Consider the following 21,189-nt stretch of genomic DNA (forward strand, 5'->3'; position numbering starts at 1 on the left):
GGAATAAATAGAAAATTTGAGCACACCAACAACTAGCAAAAAAAAAAAGAAAAAAAAATTGAATCAGTAATAAAAAAATTCTCCCAGGAAACAAAAAGTCCAGGACCAGATGGCTTTACAGGTGAATTCTTCCAAACAGTTAAAGAACCATTAATACTTATTCTTCTCAAACTATTCCAAAAAATAGAAAAGGAAAGAAAACTTTGAAATTCATTTCATGACACCAGCATTACCCTGATACCCAAACCAGATAAACACTCCACTAAAAAAAAGAACTATAGGCCAATATCTCTGATGGATGCAACAATTCTTAGTAGAATACTAGCAAACTGAATCCAGCAGTACATTAAAAGAATCATTCACTACGATTGAGTGGGATGTATTCCTCGGCTGCAAAGGTGGTTCAATAGTCACAAATCATTCAACGTGATACACCACATTGATAAAAGAAAGGATAAAAACCATAAGATCTTTTCAATAGATGCAGAAAAAGTATCTGACGAAGTACAACATCCATTCATGAAAAAAACTCTCAACAATGTAGGGTTAGAAGGGACATACCTCAACATAATAAAGGCCATATACGAACAACCCATAGCTAATATGATCCTCAATAGAGAAAAACTTATAGCTTTTCCTCTATGGTCAGGAACATAGCAGGGATGTCCAATCTCACTACTGTGTTATTTAGCATAGTTTTGGAAGTCCTAGCTTCGGCAACCAGATAACAGAAAGAAATAAAAGGCATACAAAATGGCAAGGAAGAGGTAAAACTGTAACTTTTGGAGATGACTTGATACTCTACATAGAAAACCTGAAAGACCCCCCCACACACACACACACACAATTGCTAGAACTGATACACGAATTCAGTGAAGTTGTAGGATACAAAATCAATATGCAGAAATCTGTGCTGATAGTTTGGAGCTTACTTGAGACTCTCTCTCTCTTCTCTCTCTGTCCCTCCCCCACTCACACACGTGCTTGCTCTCTATCTCAAAAACAAATCAACTTAAAAATAAAAATGAATTTTTAGCATCCAAGATATATAAAGAACATGAAGCTCAACACTCCAAAAATAAATAATCCAATGTATAGAATAGAAATTTTTGCAAAGAAGACATGCAGATGGCCAATAGACACATGAAAAAGATGCTCAACTTCATTCATCATCAGAAAAATTCAAATCAAAACTACAATGAGATATCATCTCACACCAGTAAGAATGGCTACAATTAACAACACAAGAAATAACAGGTGTTGCCAAGGATGTGGAGAAAGCCGACCCCTCTTGCACTGTTGGTGGCAATCCATACAGTGCAACCACTCTGGAAAAGAGTATGGAGATTTCTTCAAAAAGTTAAAAATATAACTACAACTATGATCTAGTAATTGCACTATTAGGTATTTACCCAAAGAATACAAAAGTATTAATTCAAAGGGATACATGGACCCCAATGTTTATAGCAGCATTATCAACAATAGCCAAATTATGGGAACAGCCCAAATGTCCATTGACTGATGAATGGATAAAGAAGCTGTGGTATATATGTGTATATATATATATATATATATATATATATATATATATGTATATATATATATATATATTTCACTCATATATCGGATTTAAGAAACAAAACAATCATAAAGGTAAAAAGGGAGAGCTAAACCAAAAAACAAGCTCTTAACTATAGAGAACAGACTGATGGCTACCAAAAGGGAGGTGAGGGTTTTGGGTTAAATATTTGATGAGGATTAAGGAGCACATTAGAATCAGTGTATCGCACACCTGAAACTAATATTACTCTGTATCTTAACTAACTGAAATTTAAATAAAAACTTTTTAAAAAGGATATTTTAAAGGTAAACCTTTAAGTGGAAAATTGGAAATAATTAGACATAATAAAATCATGAATAACAAGATGTAAAATATGGCAACCATCTTCCATGTGTTGGTGTAAAAAAAGGAATGTATATTTTTTCTTTTTTTTAAGAATGTGTTTGAACTTAAATGACCATCAAATTAATGTAGACTGCTATTAACTTAGGATGTTATATATGAACCACATCGTTGCCTATGATATATACAAAAAGTTAAAACAACAACAACAACAACAACAACAAGGAAAGCCAAACATAACACTATAGAAACCCATCAATCACAAAGAAAGACAGCAAAATAATAAGAAAGGAACAGAGAAGAACATTAAAAACAATCAGAAAACCAATAACAAAATGGGAATAAGTGCATAAGTATCAATAATTACTTTAAATGTAAATGGCCTTAATGCTCCAATCAAAATACATAGGATGACAAAATGGATTAACAAATAACAAGAGCTATCTCAGGGTGCCTGGGTGGCTCAGTTGGTTAAGTGACCGACTCAGACTCAGGTCATGATCTAGCAGTTTGTGAGTTCTAGCCCCACGTTGGGCTCTGTGCTGACAGCTCAGAGCCTGGAGCCTACTTCAGATTCTATGTCTCTCCCTCTCTCTACCCCTCCCCTGCACACGCTCTGTGTCTCTCTGTCTCTCAATAATAAATAAACGTTAAAAAATTAAAAAAAAAAACAAATAACAGGAGCTATCTCTATACTGCCTCAGAAAGACTCACTTCAAATCTAAAGACACATACAGACTGAAAGTGAAGGAATAGAAAAACATTTACCATGCAAATGGAGACAGCAAAAAAGCTGGGGTAGTAGTAATTAAAGGAAACTTTAAAACAAAGGCTGACACAAGAGACAAAGAAGTGCATTACATTATGATAAAGAGATTAATCCAATAAGGGGATATAACAATTGTAAATGACTACACATGCAACACTAGAACACCTAAACACATAAAACACTTATTAACTGACATACTGAGAGAAGTAAATGGTAATATAAATTACCATAGAGGACTTTAACACCCACTTACACCAATGGATAGATCATCCAGGCAGAAAATCAACAAGGAAATGGTGCCATTTTGTGACACATTGGACCAGATTCATATTACATATATATAGAACATTCCATCCCCACACAACAGAATACATATTCTTTTCAATTGCACATGGAAAATTCACCAGAATAGATTACGTATTAGGCCACAAAACAAGTCTTAAAAAAAATTAAGAAGATTGAAATCATACCATGCATTTTTTCCAGCAACAACAGTATGAAGCTAGATATAAATCACAAGACAAAAAACTGGGGAAAAAAACACAAACATATGGAGAATAAACAGCATGATATTAAACAACCAGCATGTCAATGAACTAATTAAGGAAGAAATAAAAAATGCTGGAGACGAACTAAAACGAAAACACAAGCGTCTATAATCTTTGGGACACAGCAAAAGCAGTTTTTAGAGGGAAATATATAGCAATAATAGGCCTATCTCAAGAAACAAGAAAAAGCTCAAATAAACAATCTAACTTCACACCTAAAAGAACTAGAAAAAGAAGAACAAAGCCTAAGGTGTAAAAGGAAGGAAATAACAAAGATCAAAGCAGAAATAAATAACATAGACTTAAAAACATAGAAAATAATCAATTAAACCAAAAGATGGCTCTTTAAAAGATAAGCAAAATGGATAGACTTAACGAGATTCATCAAGAAAAAAAGAGAAAGACTGAAGTAAATAAAATCAGAAACAAGATAGGGGAAATAACAACGGACACCACATAAATACAAAAGATTAAAAGAGAATACTAAGAAAAATTGCAAGACATTGAATAACCTACAAGAAATGGATAAATTCCTAGAAACATACAACATTCCAAAACTGAACCAGGAAGAAATAGAAAATCTGAGCAAGCAGATTGCAAGTAATAAAAATGAATCATTAATCAAAAAACTATCAAAACATTAAAACCCAGGACTGGATGGATTCACAGATGAATTCTACTAAATATTTAAAGAAGATTTAATACCTATTCTTTCAAACTATTCCAAAAATAGAAGAGGAAGAAAAGCCTCCAAATGCATTCTACAAGGCCAGAATTACCCTGATATCTAAACCAGACAAAAACTACAGAAAACTATAGGTTACTACTCCTGATAAACATACATGCAAAATCCTCAACAAATATTAGCAAACCACATACAACAGTATACTAAAAAGATCATCCAATATGATCAAGTGGTATTTATTCCAGAGATGCAAGTATGGTTCAACATTTGCAAATCAATCAACGTGATATACCATATCAACAAAGTGAGGGATAAAAATCATATGATAATCTCAATAGATGCAGAATGAGCATTTGACAAAGGATAGCATCCATTCACAATAAAAACTCTTTAAAAAGTGGGGATAGAAGGAACATACCTTGACATAATAAAGGCCATGTATGAAAAACCCTAAGCTAATGGTGAAAAATGGAGAGCTTTTCCTCTAAGATTAGGAACAAGACAGGGATGTCTCTTCTCACCACTTTATTCTAAATAGCACAGGAAGTCCTAGCCACAGAAATAAGACAAGATAAGAAAATAACAGGCATCTTTATTTGTAAAGAAGAAATTAAACTGCCGCTATTTGCAGACAATAGAATGCTATAGAAAATCCTAAAGATTCCATAAAAAAAACTACCAAAAGTAATATACGAATTCAGTAAAGTTGCAGAATACAAAATTAATATCCAGAAATTGGTAGCATTTCTATACACTAATAATTAAGTAGCAGAAAGAGAAATTAAGAAAACAGCACTATTTACAATTATGACCAAAACAATAAAATACCTAGAAATAAACTTAACCAAAGAGGTGAAAGACTTGTACTCTGAAACCTGTAAAACAGTGATTAAAGTAATTAATGATGACATAAATGCAAAGGTATTCCACGCTCATGGATTGGAAGAATTAATTTTGTTAAAATTTCCATATTACCCAAAGTAATACAGATTCAATAAAATCACTATCAAAATACCAACACCATTTTTCACAAAACCAAAATAAATACTAAAATTTGCAGGGAGCCATAAAAGACCCTAAATAGCCAAAGCAATCTTGAGAAAGAAAAACAAAACCTGGAGGTATCACAATTCCAGATTTCAAGATATACTACAAAGCTGCAGTAATTAAAACAGAGTGATATTGGGACAAAATAGACATATAGGTAAATAGAAGACAGTAGAGAGCCCAGAAATAGATCCACTATTTATATGGTCAATAAATCTATGACAAAGGAGGCAAAAATATACAATGGGGAAAAGACAGTCTCTTCAATAAATGGTGCTGTTGGAAAGTTGGACAGCTGCATGCAAAAAAAATGAAACTGGACCACCTTTTAACAGCATATATAAAAATAAACTCAAATTGGATTAAGGGCCTAAATGTGAGACATTAAACCATAAAAATTCTAGAAGAGAACACAGGAAATAAGTTCTGTCACATTGGCTACAGCAACATTTTTTTCTAGATATGTCTCCTAAGGCAAGGGAAACTAAAGCAAAAATAAATGTCATCAAAATAAAAAGCAAAGGAAGTCAACAAAACAAAAAAGCAACCTACTAAATGGGAGAAAATATTTGTAAATGACATATTTAGTAAGAGGTTAATCTCCAAAATGTATAAAGACCTTATATAACAACACCAAATCATCACCATCATCATCATCATCATCATCATCATATCAAAAAGTGTTCAGAGGACCAAAAAACGCATGAAAACATGCTCAACATCACTAATCATCAGGGAAATGCAAATCAAAACCACAATGAGATATCATCTTACACCTTTTAGAATGGCTCAAATCAACAAGACAAGAAATAAATGTTGGCAAGGATGTGGAAAAAGGGGAAATTTTGTGCACTATTGGTGGGAATGTAAATTGGTGCAGCCACTATGGAAAATAGTATGGAGATTCCTTAAAAAATTAAGAGTAGAACTACTATATAATCCAACAATTACACTTCTGGGTATTTATTTTTTTAAAAAAACACTAACTTAAAAATATATCTGCGCCCTAATGTTCATTAAAGCAATGTTTAAAATAGCCAAGATATGGAAACAAACTTAAGTGTCCATCAATGGATGGACAGTGTTTATCAATGGATGAGTGGTATCACTATTTATTCATTTTCACACTTGACTAAAATTTTATGGTATGAATGTACCAGTGTTTATCCCTTCACCTGTTGGTGAACATTTGGACTATTTCCAGTTTTTGGCTATTTACAAATAAAGATGCTATGAATATTTATATACATTTCTTTGTATGAACATATGTTTTGTTGCCTGTCTAGACTTAAGAAAGTGATAGAGAAATTGTTAGTAATACAGATTAATCCTACAAGGATTATCTAAAACCATCTCTTGTGAATAGCACAAAACACTGAGAAACTTATGAAGTTCTTTTTATTTTTATAATTTTCAGCCTACTGTACTATCCCCTTTAGATACAAATGTGAGCTGGTCATTTCTACTAGTAGGGTATAAAATACCAAGGGAATGACTTTGAAAATGTCCAGAGGCAAAACAATACAGTAGCAAACATATGCAAATAGTAGCTAAGTGTTTTTACATGGAAATAAGCCCTCTTTTAGAAAGCTTGGGTTGATTCCGTTTCACATTATTTCTCAATGCAGAGATCCTTCACATACCTTTTGGAAGAGAAGATACCCACACCCTTGCACACAGAGTCTCACTATCTGACACAAAAGCTAATGGTTTTGGTGCTCTCCTCAGAGTATTGCATATGATGGTTAAATGGTTTTCCTGTTTTAGCCATTGACAAAAATTATTGAGGATATTTATTCAGCATTTGCTGAATATTTATTTAACAAGAACAGTCTGATGGGAGAGTAAAAACATTACAAGAAGAAATTGCTGCTATAGTCAGTACCCATTGTATAGTACCAAGGAAAGGCAGAATCTGTCATTTTGATAGACCACCTCAAGGAAGTCCCTATTTGTATATTGCTATAATTGCCTTTCTCCATTGAAATCAAAAGAGATCTTAGCATCTACATGCTAGGAATTACTATAAGGTATTTTATTTGATATATTCTTCAACATAGCCCAAAAGAATGACAACCAGAATTTATACATATGTATGTATGTGTATGTATGTGTGTGTGTGTATATGTATATATGTATGTATATATATATATATACACATATATACATATGTATATATATGTATATATATGTGTATATATATGTGTGTGTGTGTGTGTGTGTGTATATATATATATATATATATATATATATATATATACTGGTAGTTTTCACAACTGGGATTATTTATAATAATGTTTATCATAGTCTCTGGATTTTCTGTCATCTGGTTTGATGTCCCTTAATAGCTTAAATTTCATGGGAATCAACAGCAGTAAGGCATAGAAAAGACACTGTGTTCAGGTTTAGAGAACACAGGACCTGCTTGGATAAATCATACCTACTTTAGAATACAGGAAATATTTATAGTGCGTTGATAAGAGAAGGCTATTATCACACTGGGTTCATAAATTTAAAAAGGATATGAAATTGACAAAGCCAGAATTAACACTTATCTATCCCAGTATCCATATCAGATTATGCTTCAATTTAATTTCTTGAAAGACCAAGCCTCGGAAGGAAAACACCACCATGCTAAATTTGGATGGCACTTTTGAATTTACCAAGTACTTTTGTAAACACTGGCTTACTTTAGCTTCCCAAATATCACCATCCTTATTACATGTGTAACAGTTAGTTTATAAAGTGTTAGGTAATCTGCCCAGAGCCAGATAATCTGCTTTTTCATGCTGTATCCAAAACCAGGATCCAAATCTCCTGTGCACTTTCCACCATACAAGGCTATATCTTTCATTTCTACATAAGCTTATATCACAGAGCACATGTTCAAAGCAACAATTAATAACCTTGCTTCATATTTGTGTTAGACATACAAGACAGACTATTGATACCAAAAGTTTTGACAATAATTGAATGATCCCAAAGGTCCACAATATGTCATTTTGCTGAGATAATAAATTTGCACTATAGAAAGATCAATATACAAGTTACTTATTATATTTAAGCTCTGCCTATTATCCAGGATCTACATGTCTATGAGGTTCTTTTAATTTCCACTTTGTCTTAATGTAGAACCTAACTCCCATTAAAATTGTTTCTTTATGAAAATGGTCCTCAAAGAAAACCATGTGCTAATTATGGTTATTAAATAGAAAGAGTCCCAGAAAGTAATGATTCTTAGAACATGAAAGTTTCAGATCAATTTAAGAATAGAATGGTGAATTTGTCTACATCTCAGAGTAATTATGGGAACAAATCCACTCTACAAGGAAAAATATTTTTGAAATTATCTGGTTCTTCAACGATGGCAAAAATTGCATACTATGGAGGAAATGATATGCTACATTACGATTAATGAATTGGGGGGTTCCTTTGTCAGAAATGTCTAGACTGTGCTCTTTATACCATTCTTCTCTTATTAACCTACTTTGCAAGAAGAAAATACAATCAATGCCAGCAGAAAATAATTGCTATATATTGATGATAAATTTACAATTAAAACAAAGTTTTTAGCTATAATCACAAAGATGAATAATAAAAAATGCTGCAGTATTGCCTAGAATTATTTAAATACTATAAGCAAACTCCAAGAATATAAAAGACATGTTGAGACTGTTTTCCCTGCATGTACTTTTTATAAACAGTTTTGAACTAAAAAATCCTCTCTCTGATTTGCATTATCCAATTCTTCTTAGAATAGACAATTATCAGAATAAACAAATTTTCCCTTTGCAATCTTAATAGTGGGTAGCCTATTGTATGCTTTCTCACCAATAAAAAATTAACTTATACTTTTGATTAATGTTAATTTCAAAGGCAAGTCCAAGTAAGCAATAATTAATACTCTTAAAAAAGAAAAGTACAGTTCTTTCAATTTGATTTCTCTTTATTAGTTCCTGGTAAGGAGGCAGTAAAACTAAGCCGCTCTAAAAACTGATCAACTTTATTTACTTTTTCATTTTTGATAATATCTTAATTTTTAAATTTCACAGAAGTCCTTGTGATTATTTAAATTTTTTCTCATGTACAGTGATAAAATGATCGGTACTTTGTCTCACAGGATCCCCCTTAGGATCTCTTGTAGAGCTGGTTTAGTGATGACGAATTCCTTCAGTTTTTGTTTGGGAAGACCTTTATCTCTCCTTCTATTCTAAATGACAGACTTGCTGGATAAAGGATTCTCGGCTGCATATTTTTTCTGTTCATCACATTGAAGATCTCCTGCCATTCCTTTCTGGCCTGCCAAGTTTCAGTAGATAGGTCTGCCATTAGTCTTATGGGTCTCCCTTTATATGTTAGAGCACGTTTATCTCTAACTGCTTTCAGAATTTTCTCTTTATCCTTGCATTTTGCCAGTTTCACTATGATATGTCCTGCAGAATATCAAGTTCCGTCTGAAGGGAGTTCTCTGTGCCTCTTGGATTTCAATGCCTTTTTCCTTCCCCAGATCCGGGAAGTTCTCAGCTATTATTTCTTCAAGTACACCTTCAGCACCTTTCCCTCTCTCTTCCTCCTCTGGAATACCAATTATGAGTGTATTATTTCTCTTTAGTGCATCACTTAGTTCTCTAATTTTCCCCTCATACTCCTGGGTTTTTTATCTCTCTTTTTCTCAGCTTCTTCTTTTTCCATAATTTTATCTTCTATTTCACCTATTCTCTCCTCTGCCTCTTCAATCCGAGCCGTAGTTGTCTCCATTTTGTTTTGCAACTCGTTGATAGCATTTTTTAGCTCCTCCTGGCTGTTCCTTAGTCCCTTGATCTCTGTAGCAAGAGATTCTCTGCTGTCCTTTATACTGTTTTCAAGCCCAGCGATTAATTTTATGACTATTATTCTAAATTCACTTTCTGTTATATTGTTTAAGTCCTTTTTGATCAGTTCGTTAGCTGTTGTTATTTCCTGGACGTTTTTCTGAGGGGAATTCTTCTGTTTCGTCATTTTGGATAGTCCCTGGGGTGGTGGGGGACTGCAGGGCACTTCCCCTGTGCTGTCTTGAATAACTTGTGTTGGTGGGCGGGGCCGCAGTCAGACCTGATGTCTGCCCCCAGCCCACTGCTGGGGCCACAGTCAGACTGGTGTGTGCCTTCTCTTCCCCTCTCCTAGGGGAAGGATTCACTGTGGGGTGTGTGGCCTGTCTGGGCTACTTGCACACTGCCAGGCTTGTGGTGTTGAGGATCTGGCGTATTAGCTGGGGTGGATCGGCAAGGTGCACGGGGGCAGGAGGGGCAGGCTCAGCTCGCTTTTCCTTCAGAGATCCACTTCGGGAGGGGCCCTGCAGCACCGGGAGGGAGTCAGACCCGCCGGAGGGATGGATCCACAGAAGCACAGCTTTGGGTGTTTGCCTGGTGCAAGCAAGTTCCCTGGTAGGAACTGGTTCCCTTTGGGATTTTGGCTGGGGGATGAGTGAGGGAGATGGCGCTGGCGAGTGCCTTTGTTCGCCGCCAAGCTGCACTCTGTCGTCCAGGGCTCAACAACTCTCCCTCCCGTTGTCCTCCAGCCCTCCCATTCTCCGAGCAGAGCCGTTAACTTATAACCTTCCAGATGTCAAGTCCCGCTTGCTGTCGGAACACACTCCATCCGGCCCCTCTGCTTTTGCCAGCCAGACTCGGGGGCTCTGCTTGGCAGGCGGGCCGCCCCTCTGCCCCGGCTCCCTCCAGCCAGTCCGTGGAGCGCGCACCACCTCTCCGCCCTTCCTATCCTCTAACGTGGGCCTCTCGTCTGCACTTGGCTCCAGAGACTCCGTTCTGCTAGTCTTCTGGCAGCTTTCTGGGTTATTTAGGCAGGTGTGGGTGGAATCTAAGTGATCAGCAGGACGCGAGGTAAGCCCAGCATCCTCCTACGCCGCCACCTTCCAGTGATAAAATGATTGGAAGAAGAGTTGAAAATGGGTCACCTCTGAGCTTTCCTTTGGATATTAAACAGTCCTTTTCTGTCTCCTAGAGATAACCAGGAGCCGTTTGTTCAATTCCTTTTCTCTGTCATTCCCAGGTAAGCCTCTGAACATCCCTTGCAAAGCATTCTTTGGATTCAGTGGAGAGTCTGGACCAATGATCTACTGGATGAAAGGGGAGAAGTTTATTGAAGAACTGGCAGGTCACATTAGAGAGGGTGAAATAAGGTACAGTACTTGAATTGCTTATTTTTTCTTTGCTTTCTTTGCAGTTAATCAATGGAACATCCTAGAAGAGCTTCTGCTTGGGATTTTAATTGCAACTCCAAATCATTCCATTTTCTAAAAGCTGAAATGGTAGAAAGAGTGAGGCTGACTGCCCTAAGAAACGCAAATGTGTAAGCTTCGAATATAAGGAAGTTTTCTCAGGTTCTAAGAATATACCATGGAGTGTAATGACCCCCTCAAATCTGCTTAAGCAAATTCCTTTGAGTTTCAAAATCTTAGGCCACTGTTACTCCATCCAGCCATACCAAATGTCCAAACTTTGTAGGTGACTCCTCAGACTACTGGGAAAATGCTCATTTATTTACTCCCTAGGAACAGACAACTTTCATAGGTCATAAAAGTAAAGCTACAGTGACAGTAGTAAGCTACTACTCACCAAAATAACTGTGATGGCTCTTGTTGAATAGTATTTATTTTTCCCAGTACCCACTGCTCATCCTAAAAGTGACTGTCAGTTTAGCACCTCCCTAGACAGATACCACCTGTTACAAAAACTGTCCAGATACCTTCCTGGTATATAGAAATGTATTCTATTGGTTTTCTAATCTTATTTAATATAAGGTCATTTGTCTTTATTCCATTGGATATTCTTTCCTGCTTTGTCAAAGATTAGTTGGCCATACGTTTGTGGGTCCATTTCTGGGTTCTCTATTCTGTTCCATTGATCTGAGTGTCTGTTCCTGTGCCAGTACCATACTGTCTTGATGATTACAGCTTTGTAGTAGAGATTGAAGTGTGGGATTGTGATGCCTCCTGCTTTGGTTTTCTTTTTCAAGATTGCTTTGGCTATTCGGGGTCTTTTCTGGTTCCATACATATTTAAGGATTATTTGTTCTAGCTCTGTGAAGCATGCTGGTGTTATTTTGATAGGGATTGCATTGAATATGTAGATTGCTTTGGGTAGTGTTGACATTTTAACAATATTGTTGTTCCTATCCAGGAGCATGGAAACTTTTTCCATTTTTTTGTGCCTTCTTCAATTTCTTTCATAAGCTTTCTATAGCTTTCAGCGTATAGAATTTTCATTTCTTTGGTTAGATTTATTCCTAGGTATTTTATGGTTTTTGGTGCAACTGTAAACGGGATCAATTCCTTGATTTCTCTTTCTGTTGCTTCATTGTTGGTGTATAGGAATGCAATCGATTTCTGTGCGTTGATTTTATATCCTACAACTTTGCTGAATTCATGAATCAATTCTAGCAGTTTTTTGGTGGAATCTTTCGGGTTTCCCATATAGAATATCATGTCATCTGCGAAGAGTGAAAGTTTGATCTCCTCCTGGCCAATCTGGATGCCTTTTATTTCTTTGTGTTGTCTTATTGCTGAGGCTAAGACTTCCAATACTATGTTGAATAACAGTGGCGAGGGTGGACATCCTGTCTTGTTCCTGACCTTAGGGGGAAAGCTCTGTTTTTCCCGATTGAGGATGACATTAGCGTTGGGTTGTTCGTATATGGCTTTTATGATCTCAAGGTATGATCCTTCTACAGTCTCTTCAGCAAGTGGTGCTGGGAAAACTGGACAGCAACATGCAGAAGAATGAATCTGGACCACTTTCTTACACCATACACAAACATAAACTCAAAATGGACGAAAGACCTAAATGTAAGACAGGAAGCCATCAAAATCCTTGAGGAGAAAACAGGCAAAAACCTCTTTGATCTTGCCCACAGCAACTGCTTACTCAACACATCCCTGAAGGCAAGGGAAACAAAAGCAAAAATGAACTGCTGGGACCTCATCAAAATAAAAAGCTTCTGCACAGTGAAGGAAACAATCAGTAAAACTAAAAGGCAACCAACAGAATGGGAGAAAATATTTGCAAATGACATATCAGATAAAGGGTTAGTGTCCAAAATCTATAAAGAACTTATCAAACTCAACACCCAAAAAACAAATAATCCAGTGAAGAAATGGGCAAAAGACATGAATAGACACTTCTCCAAAGAAGACATCCAGATGGCCAACCGACACATGAGAAAATGCTCAACATCACTCATCATCAGGGAAATACAGATGAAACCACTGAGATACCACCTCACACCTGTCAGAGTGGCTAATATTAATAACTCAGGCAACAACAGATGTTGGCAAGGATGTGGAGAAAGAGGATCTCTTTTGCATTGTTGGTGGGAATGCAAGGTGGTGCAGCCACTCTGGAAAACAGTTTGGACGTTGCTCAAAAACTAAAAATAGAACTACCCTATGACCCAGCAATTGCACTGCTAAGAACTTACCCAAGGGATACAGGAGTGCTGATGCATAGGGGCACTTGTACCCCAATGTTTATAGAAGCACTCTCAACAATAGCCAAATTATGGAAAGAGCCTAAATGTCCATCAACTGAGGAATGGATAAAGAAATTGTGGTTTATATACACAATGGAATACTATGTGGCAATGAGAAAGAATGAAATATGGCCTTTTGTGGCAACATGGATGGAACTGGAGAGTGTTATGCTAAGTAAAATAAGCCATACAGAGAAAGGTATTTATCCAAGGGATACAGGTGTGCTGTTTCGAAGGGACATACGCACCCCCATGTTTATGGCAGCACTAATCAACAATTACCAAAGTATGGAAAGAGCCCAAATGTCCATTGATGGATGAATGGATAAAGAAGATGTGGTATATATACACAATAGAGTATTACTCGGCAATCAAAAAGAATGTAATCTTGCCATTTGAAATTATGTGGATGGAATTGGAGGGTATTATGCTAAATGAAATTAGTTAGAGAAAGATAAAAATCATATGACTTCACTCATATGAGGACTTTAAGAGACAAAACAGGTGAACATAAGGGAAAGGGAAACAAAAATAATATAAAAACGGATGGGGACAAAACAGAAGAGACTCATAAATATGGAGAACAAACTGTAGGTTACGGGAGGGGTTGTGGGATGGGGGATGGGCTAAATGGGTAAGGGACACTAAGGAATCTACTCCTGAAATCATTGTTTCACTATATGCTAACAAACTTGGATGTAAATTTTAAAAAATAAAAAAATACAGTTAAATTAAAAGTAATAAAAAAATAAAATAAATAAAATGGCAGACATAAGCCCAACATATCAATAATTACATTGAATGTGAATGATATCAATATATAAAATAGATATAGAGTTTGCCAGAGTAGATTAAAAAATGACCAAACTAAAAAAAATAATAAAAGAAAATTTCAGTATCTGTAAAAAAAAATAGAAAAATAAAGGTTGCAGTATCTGTATTTGATGGCATTCAAAACAATTACCTTGAAGAAGAGAAAATTATCATTAAAATATTGTATCTTTGAAAAATGGTATCTTTGACAATAGAAATTTTAATAAATGGGAAAAAAATTCATTTGTATGAATAAGGGATAGGTAATTTTTTTCTCTTACAGATAGCTCCCTGGTAGATAGACATCTTTTTTTTTTTGGTTTTCTAATCCTATTTGATATGATATCTTTTGTATATATAAGGGATAGGTAATTTTTCTTACTCAGTCTATGAGATTGTCCTTTAATTTCAGAAATGGTGATATACAATGTACATTTTTCATTCCAATAGGAGTTGGGACCCTTCCACCTCTACTCCCATTAAGAATCTTGTAGTGGAAGCCAATCCAATATTTCAGTGCAGTGCATTCTTTCACTTTTTTTTTATCGAATATGTAGCAGTGTGAAAGAAACAAGTACACTTTATATTATTTTCTATGATTAAATATAATTTATTATAGCTATTATGACAGCTTCTCTTCATGTGTCCACCCAACAGTTCCACTCTAGAGGGTCATAACTTTGAGGATCTCTGAATCCCCTGAGAGCCTATGCAAAATATTGATTAAATGGGAATATTTCGAGGAAAAAATTACATGAAAGGTGTCTGAATTAGTCATTCATCAGGGAAATTCAAATCAAAACCCCTGACAACACTTTATACTCACCAGGCTGGCTATAATTGAAAAGATTATAAGAAGTGTTGCCTAGGATGTGGAGAAATTGGAATCCTCATACATTACTGGTAGGAATGTAAGATGGCACAGCCACTTTGGATAACACTCTGGCAGTTCCTCCAATCATTAAACATATAATTATTAGCAATTCCCCTTGTAGGTATATAATGAAGAAAAATGAAAACATATATCTACACAAAAACTTGTACACAAATGTTCACTGTAGCATTATTCATAATAGACAAATGTGGAAACAACCTAAATTTTTATCAACTGATGAATGGATAAATAAAATGTAGTATGTTCATACAATGAAATATTATTCAGCCATTAAAAGGAATGAATAAAGTACTGATATACACTGCAACATGGATGAACCTTGAAACCATACTCAGTGAAAGAAGACAGTGGGAAAAAACTACAATATAATATGTCTAGAATAGGCATATCTATAAAGCCAGAAAGAAAATTAGTGGTTGCTTAGGGCTGGAGGAATGGAGGTATAGGGTTAAATACCTAATGTGTATGGGTGATATATTGTTTAGTGAGGTGGATACAGTATAACATAAAATGCACTATTTTAAAGTGTACAAGTTAGTGGGGCGCCTGGGTGGCGCAGTCGGTTAAGCGTCCGACTTCAGTCAGGTCACGATCTCGCGGTCAGTGAGTTCGAGCCCCGCGTCAGGCTCTGGGCTGATGGCTCAGAGCCTGGAGCCTGTTTCCGATTCTGTGTCTCCCTCTCTCTCTGCCCCTCCCCCGTTCATGCTCTGTCTCTCTCTGTCCCAAAAATAAATAAACGTTGAAAAAAAATTAAAAAAAAAATAAAGTGTACAAGTTAGTGACATTTAGTACATTCATGATTGTGCAACAATAACCACTATCTAGTTCCAGAAAATTTTCATTACCACAAAACAAAACCCTGTGCCCATTAAACTGCCTGAAGCTTCTTTTTGAGGTGATGAAAATGTTACAAAACTGTGGCAATGGTTGCACATATTTGTGAATATACTAAGAAACAGTGAATTGTACATTTTAGATGGATGAATTGTATGGTATGTAAATTATATCTCAATAAAGCTGTTTTAAAAAAACTTCCAGTTGAATGCCTGGCACATAATAGATGTTCAGAAAAAATAATCAATATACTACTTTTAATTTTTTTAATGTTTATTTATTTTTGAGAGAGAGAGAGACAGAGCATGAGCAAGGGAAGGGCAGAGAGAGAGAGGGGGACACAGAATCTGAAGCAGGCTCCAGGCTCTGAGCTGTCAGCACAGAGCCTGACACGGGGCTCGAACTCACAAACCATGAGATCATGACCTGAGCTGAAGTCAGACACTTAAATAACTGAGCCACCCAGGAGCCCCTCAATATTCTACTTATAAAGAATTCTTAACTATTAACTCCCATTTAAAGTTTAAGTTTCCTAATTACTAACACTTTATTAGCTTAATTACTAACACTAAGTTAAGGTTTATGAAATTAATGCAACTGAGTTTCTTTTAAATTATTTTAGAAGATACATATTTAGAATTTTTCTCAATATATTTGCCTGTAAAGGATTGTAAGGGTTACTCTTCATTTTTCAAAAAAAAAAAAAAACTGATCCCCAAAGGACAAGTCATAGGTACAATGGTACATATTAGCAAAATTTCCACTACCAAAAAGCTCAGAGCTATGTTTTATGATCAGGGTAGTAGTTATACATGAACATAAGATAATTGTCTCTCTTTCTTTCTGCATGAATGACTGGGTTTTTCTAAATAAATAGATTTAATGGGGGTATAATTGGCATACAATAAGCAGCACACAATTTAAAGTATACAATCTATAAGCGCTGATTGATTGATATATGTATACATCTATGAAATTATCACCATAATTAAGATAATGAACATATAAATTGCCCACAAATTTCTCTTTTGTAATCCCTACCTCCTGCCCTACTTCCACAACACTGTTCTATCACTATGAATCAGTTTGTATTTCCTAGAATTTTATATAAATGAAATAATGTAGTACGTGCTTTTTTTTTTTGGTCTGGATTATTTCAGTTAACACAATTATTTTGAAATTCATCCATCTTATTAAATGTAGCAATAGTTCATTCTTTTTTATTGCCAAGTAGTATTCCATTACATGGATATAAACTGGTTACTTGTTGATGGATATTTGGGTTGTTTCCAGTTTAGGGACTATTACACATAAAACCGCTATGAACATTCACATATGCATTTTTGCATGCCCATATATTTCTTTTTTTCTTGAATAAATAGTGAGACATGGAGTGGCTGAATTATATAGTGGGTGTACATTTACCTTTTCTAGTTCATTTTTTAGCTTTGTTTTAAAAACAATTTTTATCATAATTATAGATTTACAGAAAAATTTTGAATATATGGTCTTAGTCTACTTGGTCTGCTTTAACAAAAATTCAACAGACTAAATGGTTAAACAACAAATATTTATTTCTCATGGCTCTAGAGACAGAAAGTTCAAGATCAAGGCACCAGCAGATTTAATGCCTGATGAGGGTTTACTTCCTCATTCATAGATCGTTGTCTCACTACACCCTCACATGTGTTCACATGATGGAAAAGATGAGAAAACTCTCTACAGTCTCTTTTGTAAGGGCACTAATCCTATCCTTTAGGGCTTCTCCCTCATAACCTAATCATCTGCCAAAATCCCCACCCCCAATACCATCACATTAAAAATTAGAATTTAAAGGTATGAATGTTTGTTTTGGGTGGGGTATAAACATTAAGTCCATAGTAGATAGTACAGAGATTTTCTACATATCCTATACCCAGTTTTCCCTATTACTAATACCTTAAGTTATTATGGTACATTTATTACAATTAATGAACCAAAATTGATGTATTATCATTAACTGAAATCCACATTTTATTCAAATTTCATTAGTTTTTACCTATTATTCTATTTTTTTTCTCCAGGATCATTTAACTTTTTAAAATATGCCATGTGGTTATACCATTTTAAAAAAGAAAAGTTAGGCACTGCTGCTGGTCTCTAGCAGCAAATGATTAAAATGGTGAATGACAAAGCATACATATATGAAACATTTCGGTCTAGTCCAAGCCACTTTATTAGGTGCAAATGAACCAACCAGATAGTACTATAGGAAGTCAACCTTTCAGGACTTGCAAAATGTCATTATTTATTTGCTCTTGTTACATCTTCTTCCTCCACTTTCCCCAACCCTCCCTATAAAAAAGGGTGCATATGTATATTTGCAGTGGAGGCAAGTAACATGAGATTTGTTGTGAAATTTTTACAAAACCCTACTGGCAAACTAGAAACACCTTAGAGAAGTGCAAACAAAGAGGCAGGGATTCCTAGCCAAGATAAACAAACAGTCAGCCATTTTGTAATATTAATTATGTAATCTTGATCTATTTGAGAGCTTGTGTGGGTGCAGGAATTCCTTTAGGATACGGCCATTTATACTAACACAGGAGTTAATTACTAGATTCTCTCTTGTAGCTTCCAAAGCCAATGTCCTTGAATGAAAGCATACAAGATTTTTGTACAGTATGGCAGATGGAACGAATCTGGTAGTTTCATTTTTTAAAAAAAGCTAATCATGCCATTAATTCAACTAAGAGAAGATCTGCATTCTTTCATAGCCCACACATTTTCTCCAAAGAGAACAGTTCTGATGGTAGAATGCTGAAGATGTTAAGTTGAGGTTTCCTCTTGAAAGCATTTCTGGAAACAAAATTTCCTTCTGGATGCATGGCTCTCCCTCAGGTTACTGTATTTGCTTCATATTTTAATTGAATCATAGCTCTTATGTTGTGGATGCATATCAGAAGTACACTGCCCCATAGATCTAAGAAGTGAGGAGTAAATAAATTGCTCTCAAGCAGTTGATTTATGGAGAGTCTACCACAGAGGCACTGTATCTGGCAAGAGGACTGGCCACACTGCCTAGGTTCTCAATTTCCTGGGCAGCAGCTTGATCCTAGAAGTATGTGTTGCAACTTTTTCTCTCTTAGTATTGCCCCTGAGGAATAGAGAACTTTGAAAAAATCTACCTAGGGATAAAGCTTGGATATTCACCAAAAGTTTGATGAAATAATGTCTTCAGACTGCAGTAAGTGCACAGTTCCCCTGGAGCTTGACTAGCATATTTGACCAAATCCTGAGGAGGATTTTGGAGTTATCATTTATTTGCTCTGTGGGTTACTTTTTTTCTCTCTCTGGGTTACTTTGACCACAGTGACTCCTTGCACCTCCTGACTTGCAACCTATTGCCAAAGTACCTCAGACTCCAATCTGAGCATACAGATTCTCCTTTAGCAGAAATTGGAATAGACCTCCCAATTCTCTGATGTTGGTAAGAGACTGAACTCTAAGGAAATATGAACCCAAATATAATATCCATTCACAACTTCCAGCCTATCCCTTAAACTGCATCCCAAATTTTCCAGTGACCCCAGAAGATGTCATCTGTAGGGATGTTGAAGGAATTTGGTATGTGCAGTAGCATGAGCTGCATTTGTGCAAGTTTGGTTATTTTTATCTACCATTTTAAAGTCATTGCAACAAGCTGATTCCTATAAGCTCTACCATGTCTATTCAGAGAAGTGAAATAATTATTGGGAGGAGACCCAGTGGAAACTGTCATTAGGAAAGGACATCCTAATATTTGTCCCTCTGTTAAAATTTAACGGGAAGAATTTGCAAAGTGACATAAGAGAGTCATGAAAAAGAGTGGTAGTCTTTGGGTGTAAGCATTCTAAAAAGGCCAATCCAGTTCCATGTCATTATAGAATTACCTTTTAATTAATCTTACCAGAGGCTTGAGAATTATAAAAAATAAAGGAATTTTCTAGTGAGGTATGTACTCCACAGTGCTAATAAAAAATATCAGAGAAATTGCACTCCTCCTATTAAACAACAATAGTCTCTAAGCTTGCCTACAGGTCTGTGAATTGCATCTGATTGTCAAAGGAGACTGAATGAATTTCAATGCAATTGCTTTGCCCCAATAGAGAGTAATTTTTCATTATAATTCTCACTTTACATATCTTCCCATCAATATCTAACTTTTTTACCCCTTAGGCAATACCATAAAACAGTTTACCAAATATTTTATAATTCTTGAGCTGAAAAACATATTCAATTCATCTTAAGGTTTTCCAAACAAGCTTCTTAAAATGCAAATAATTTTATTTACTTTCAATTACTGAAAAACTATAAGTTGAATATGGGCTTTGTGTGTTTTTAGTTTTGGTTTCTTCACTCCTACTTCCACCACTTTCTGGCTTTCTGTTCTCATCTCTTTACCTTAACATCCTCTCCTTGAATGAGTAAAATGCTCTTAACAAAGAGGGGAATGTGATACAGCTATGAAAAGATTTTATTCTTGATATAAAGTGAGTCTATATTAAAGACCCCAAATAGCCTTTTCCTAACTAATCAATTAAAAAATATAGAGATGTGAATATATAGTTCGCCCCAAAATATAGAGGAAACTATTGAAGTCTCAGACAGCCCAAGGCAAAATGATGTGCTCTGTTTTGGCAACTTCCGACTACACTTTTTCAGTGCCTTGAAGCACCCCACCTGCTCTGGCCTTCCTCAAATTGAGCTAACACAGACACACACACACACACACACACACACACACACACACACTTCTTCTTTTCCCCCATTCTCAGCTTATCTCACTGGAAGAAGGAACACTGATCAATCACTTTGCCTTTGATCTAAATAAGTTTCAAATCTTATGACCTATGTGTGAATGTAGATTTTGTAAATCATGAGCAGGCTTCAATGGAAAAGTTAACTTTATAATCAGCATAGTTTTTACCTAGGGACAATCTGAATTGCCACCTATCTGAAGGATAAATTTTAGAGTGATGACTCTACTATTCACAGTTCTAGTTCCACAGTGGATCTTAGCCTTGACCAATGCCTACAATATTTAAAGCTTACCTAAGACATACTTCTTAAATATCTTCATTTAATGAACAGACTATAGATGCCCAATCTCACATATAATGTCTTATATTAATAAGCACCTGTAATTAT

General features: G+C 35.5%; 1 protein-coding gene across 1 annotated transcript in view; it reads left to right on the forward strand.

Annotated features, from left to right (window-relative positions):
* IL1RAPL2 (interleukin 1 receptor accessory protein like 2) overlaps window positions 1-21,189 on the forward strand; it is a 612,469-nt gene that overhangs the window by 552,626 nt on the left and 38,654 nt on the right. Inside the window, exon 7 of the mRNA XM_047082151.1 lies at window positions 11,001-11,130. Within this exon, the coding sequence (XP_046938107.1) occupies window positions 11,001-11,130 (130 nt within the window). The remainder of the gene's footprint in view (window positions 1-11,000; window positions 11,131-21,189) is intronic.

The sequence above is a fragment of the Lynx rufus genome, unplaced genomic scaffold (genome assembly GCF_022079265.1).
Source record: "Lynx rufus isolate CCGP_SWC_20201006 ecotype Redwood Valley unplaced genomic scaffold, mLynRuf1.p SCAF_19, whole genome shotgun sequence".
Classification (NCBI taxonomy): domain Eukaryota; kingdom Metazoa; phylum Chordata; class Mammalia; order Carnivora; family Felidae; genus Lynx; species Lynx rufus.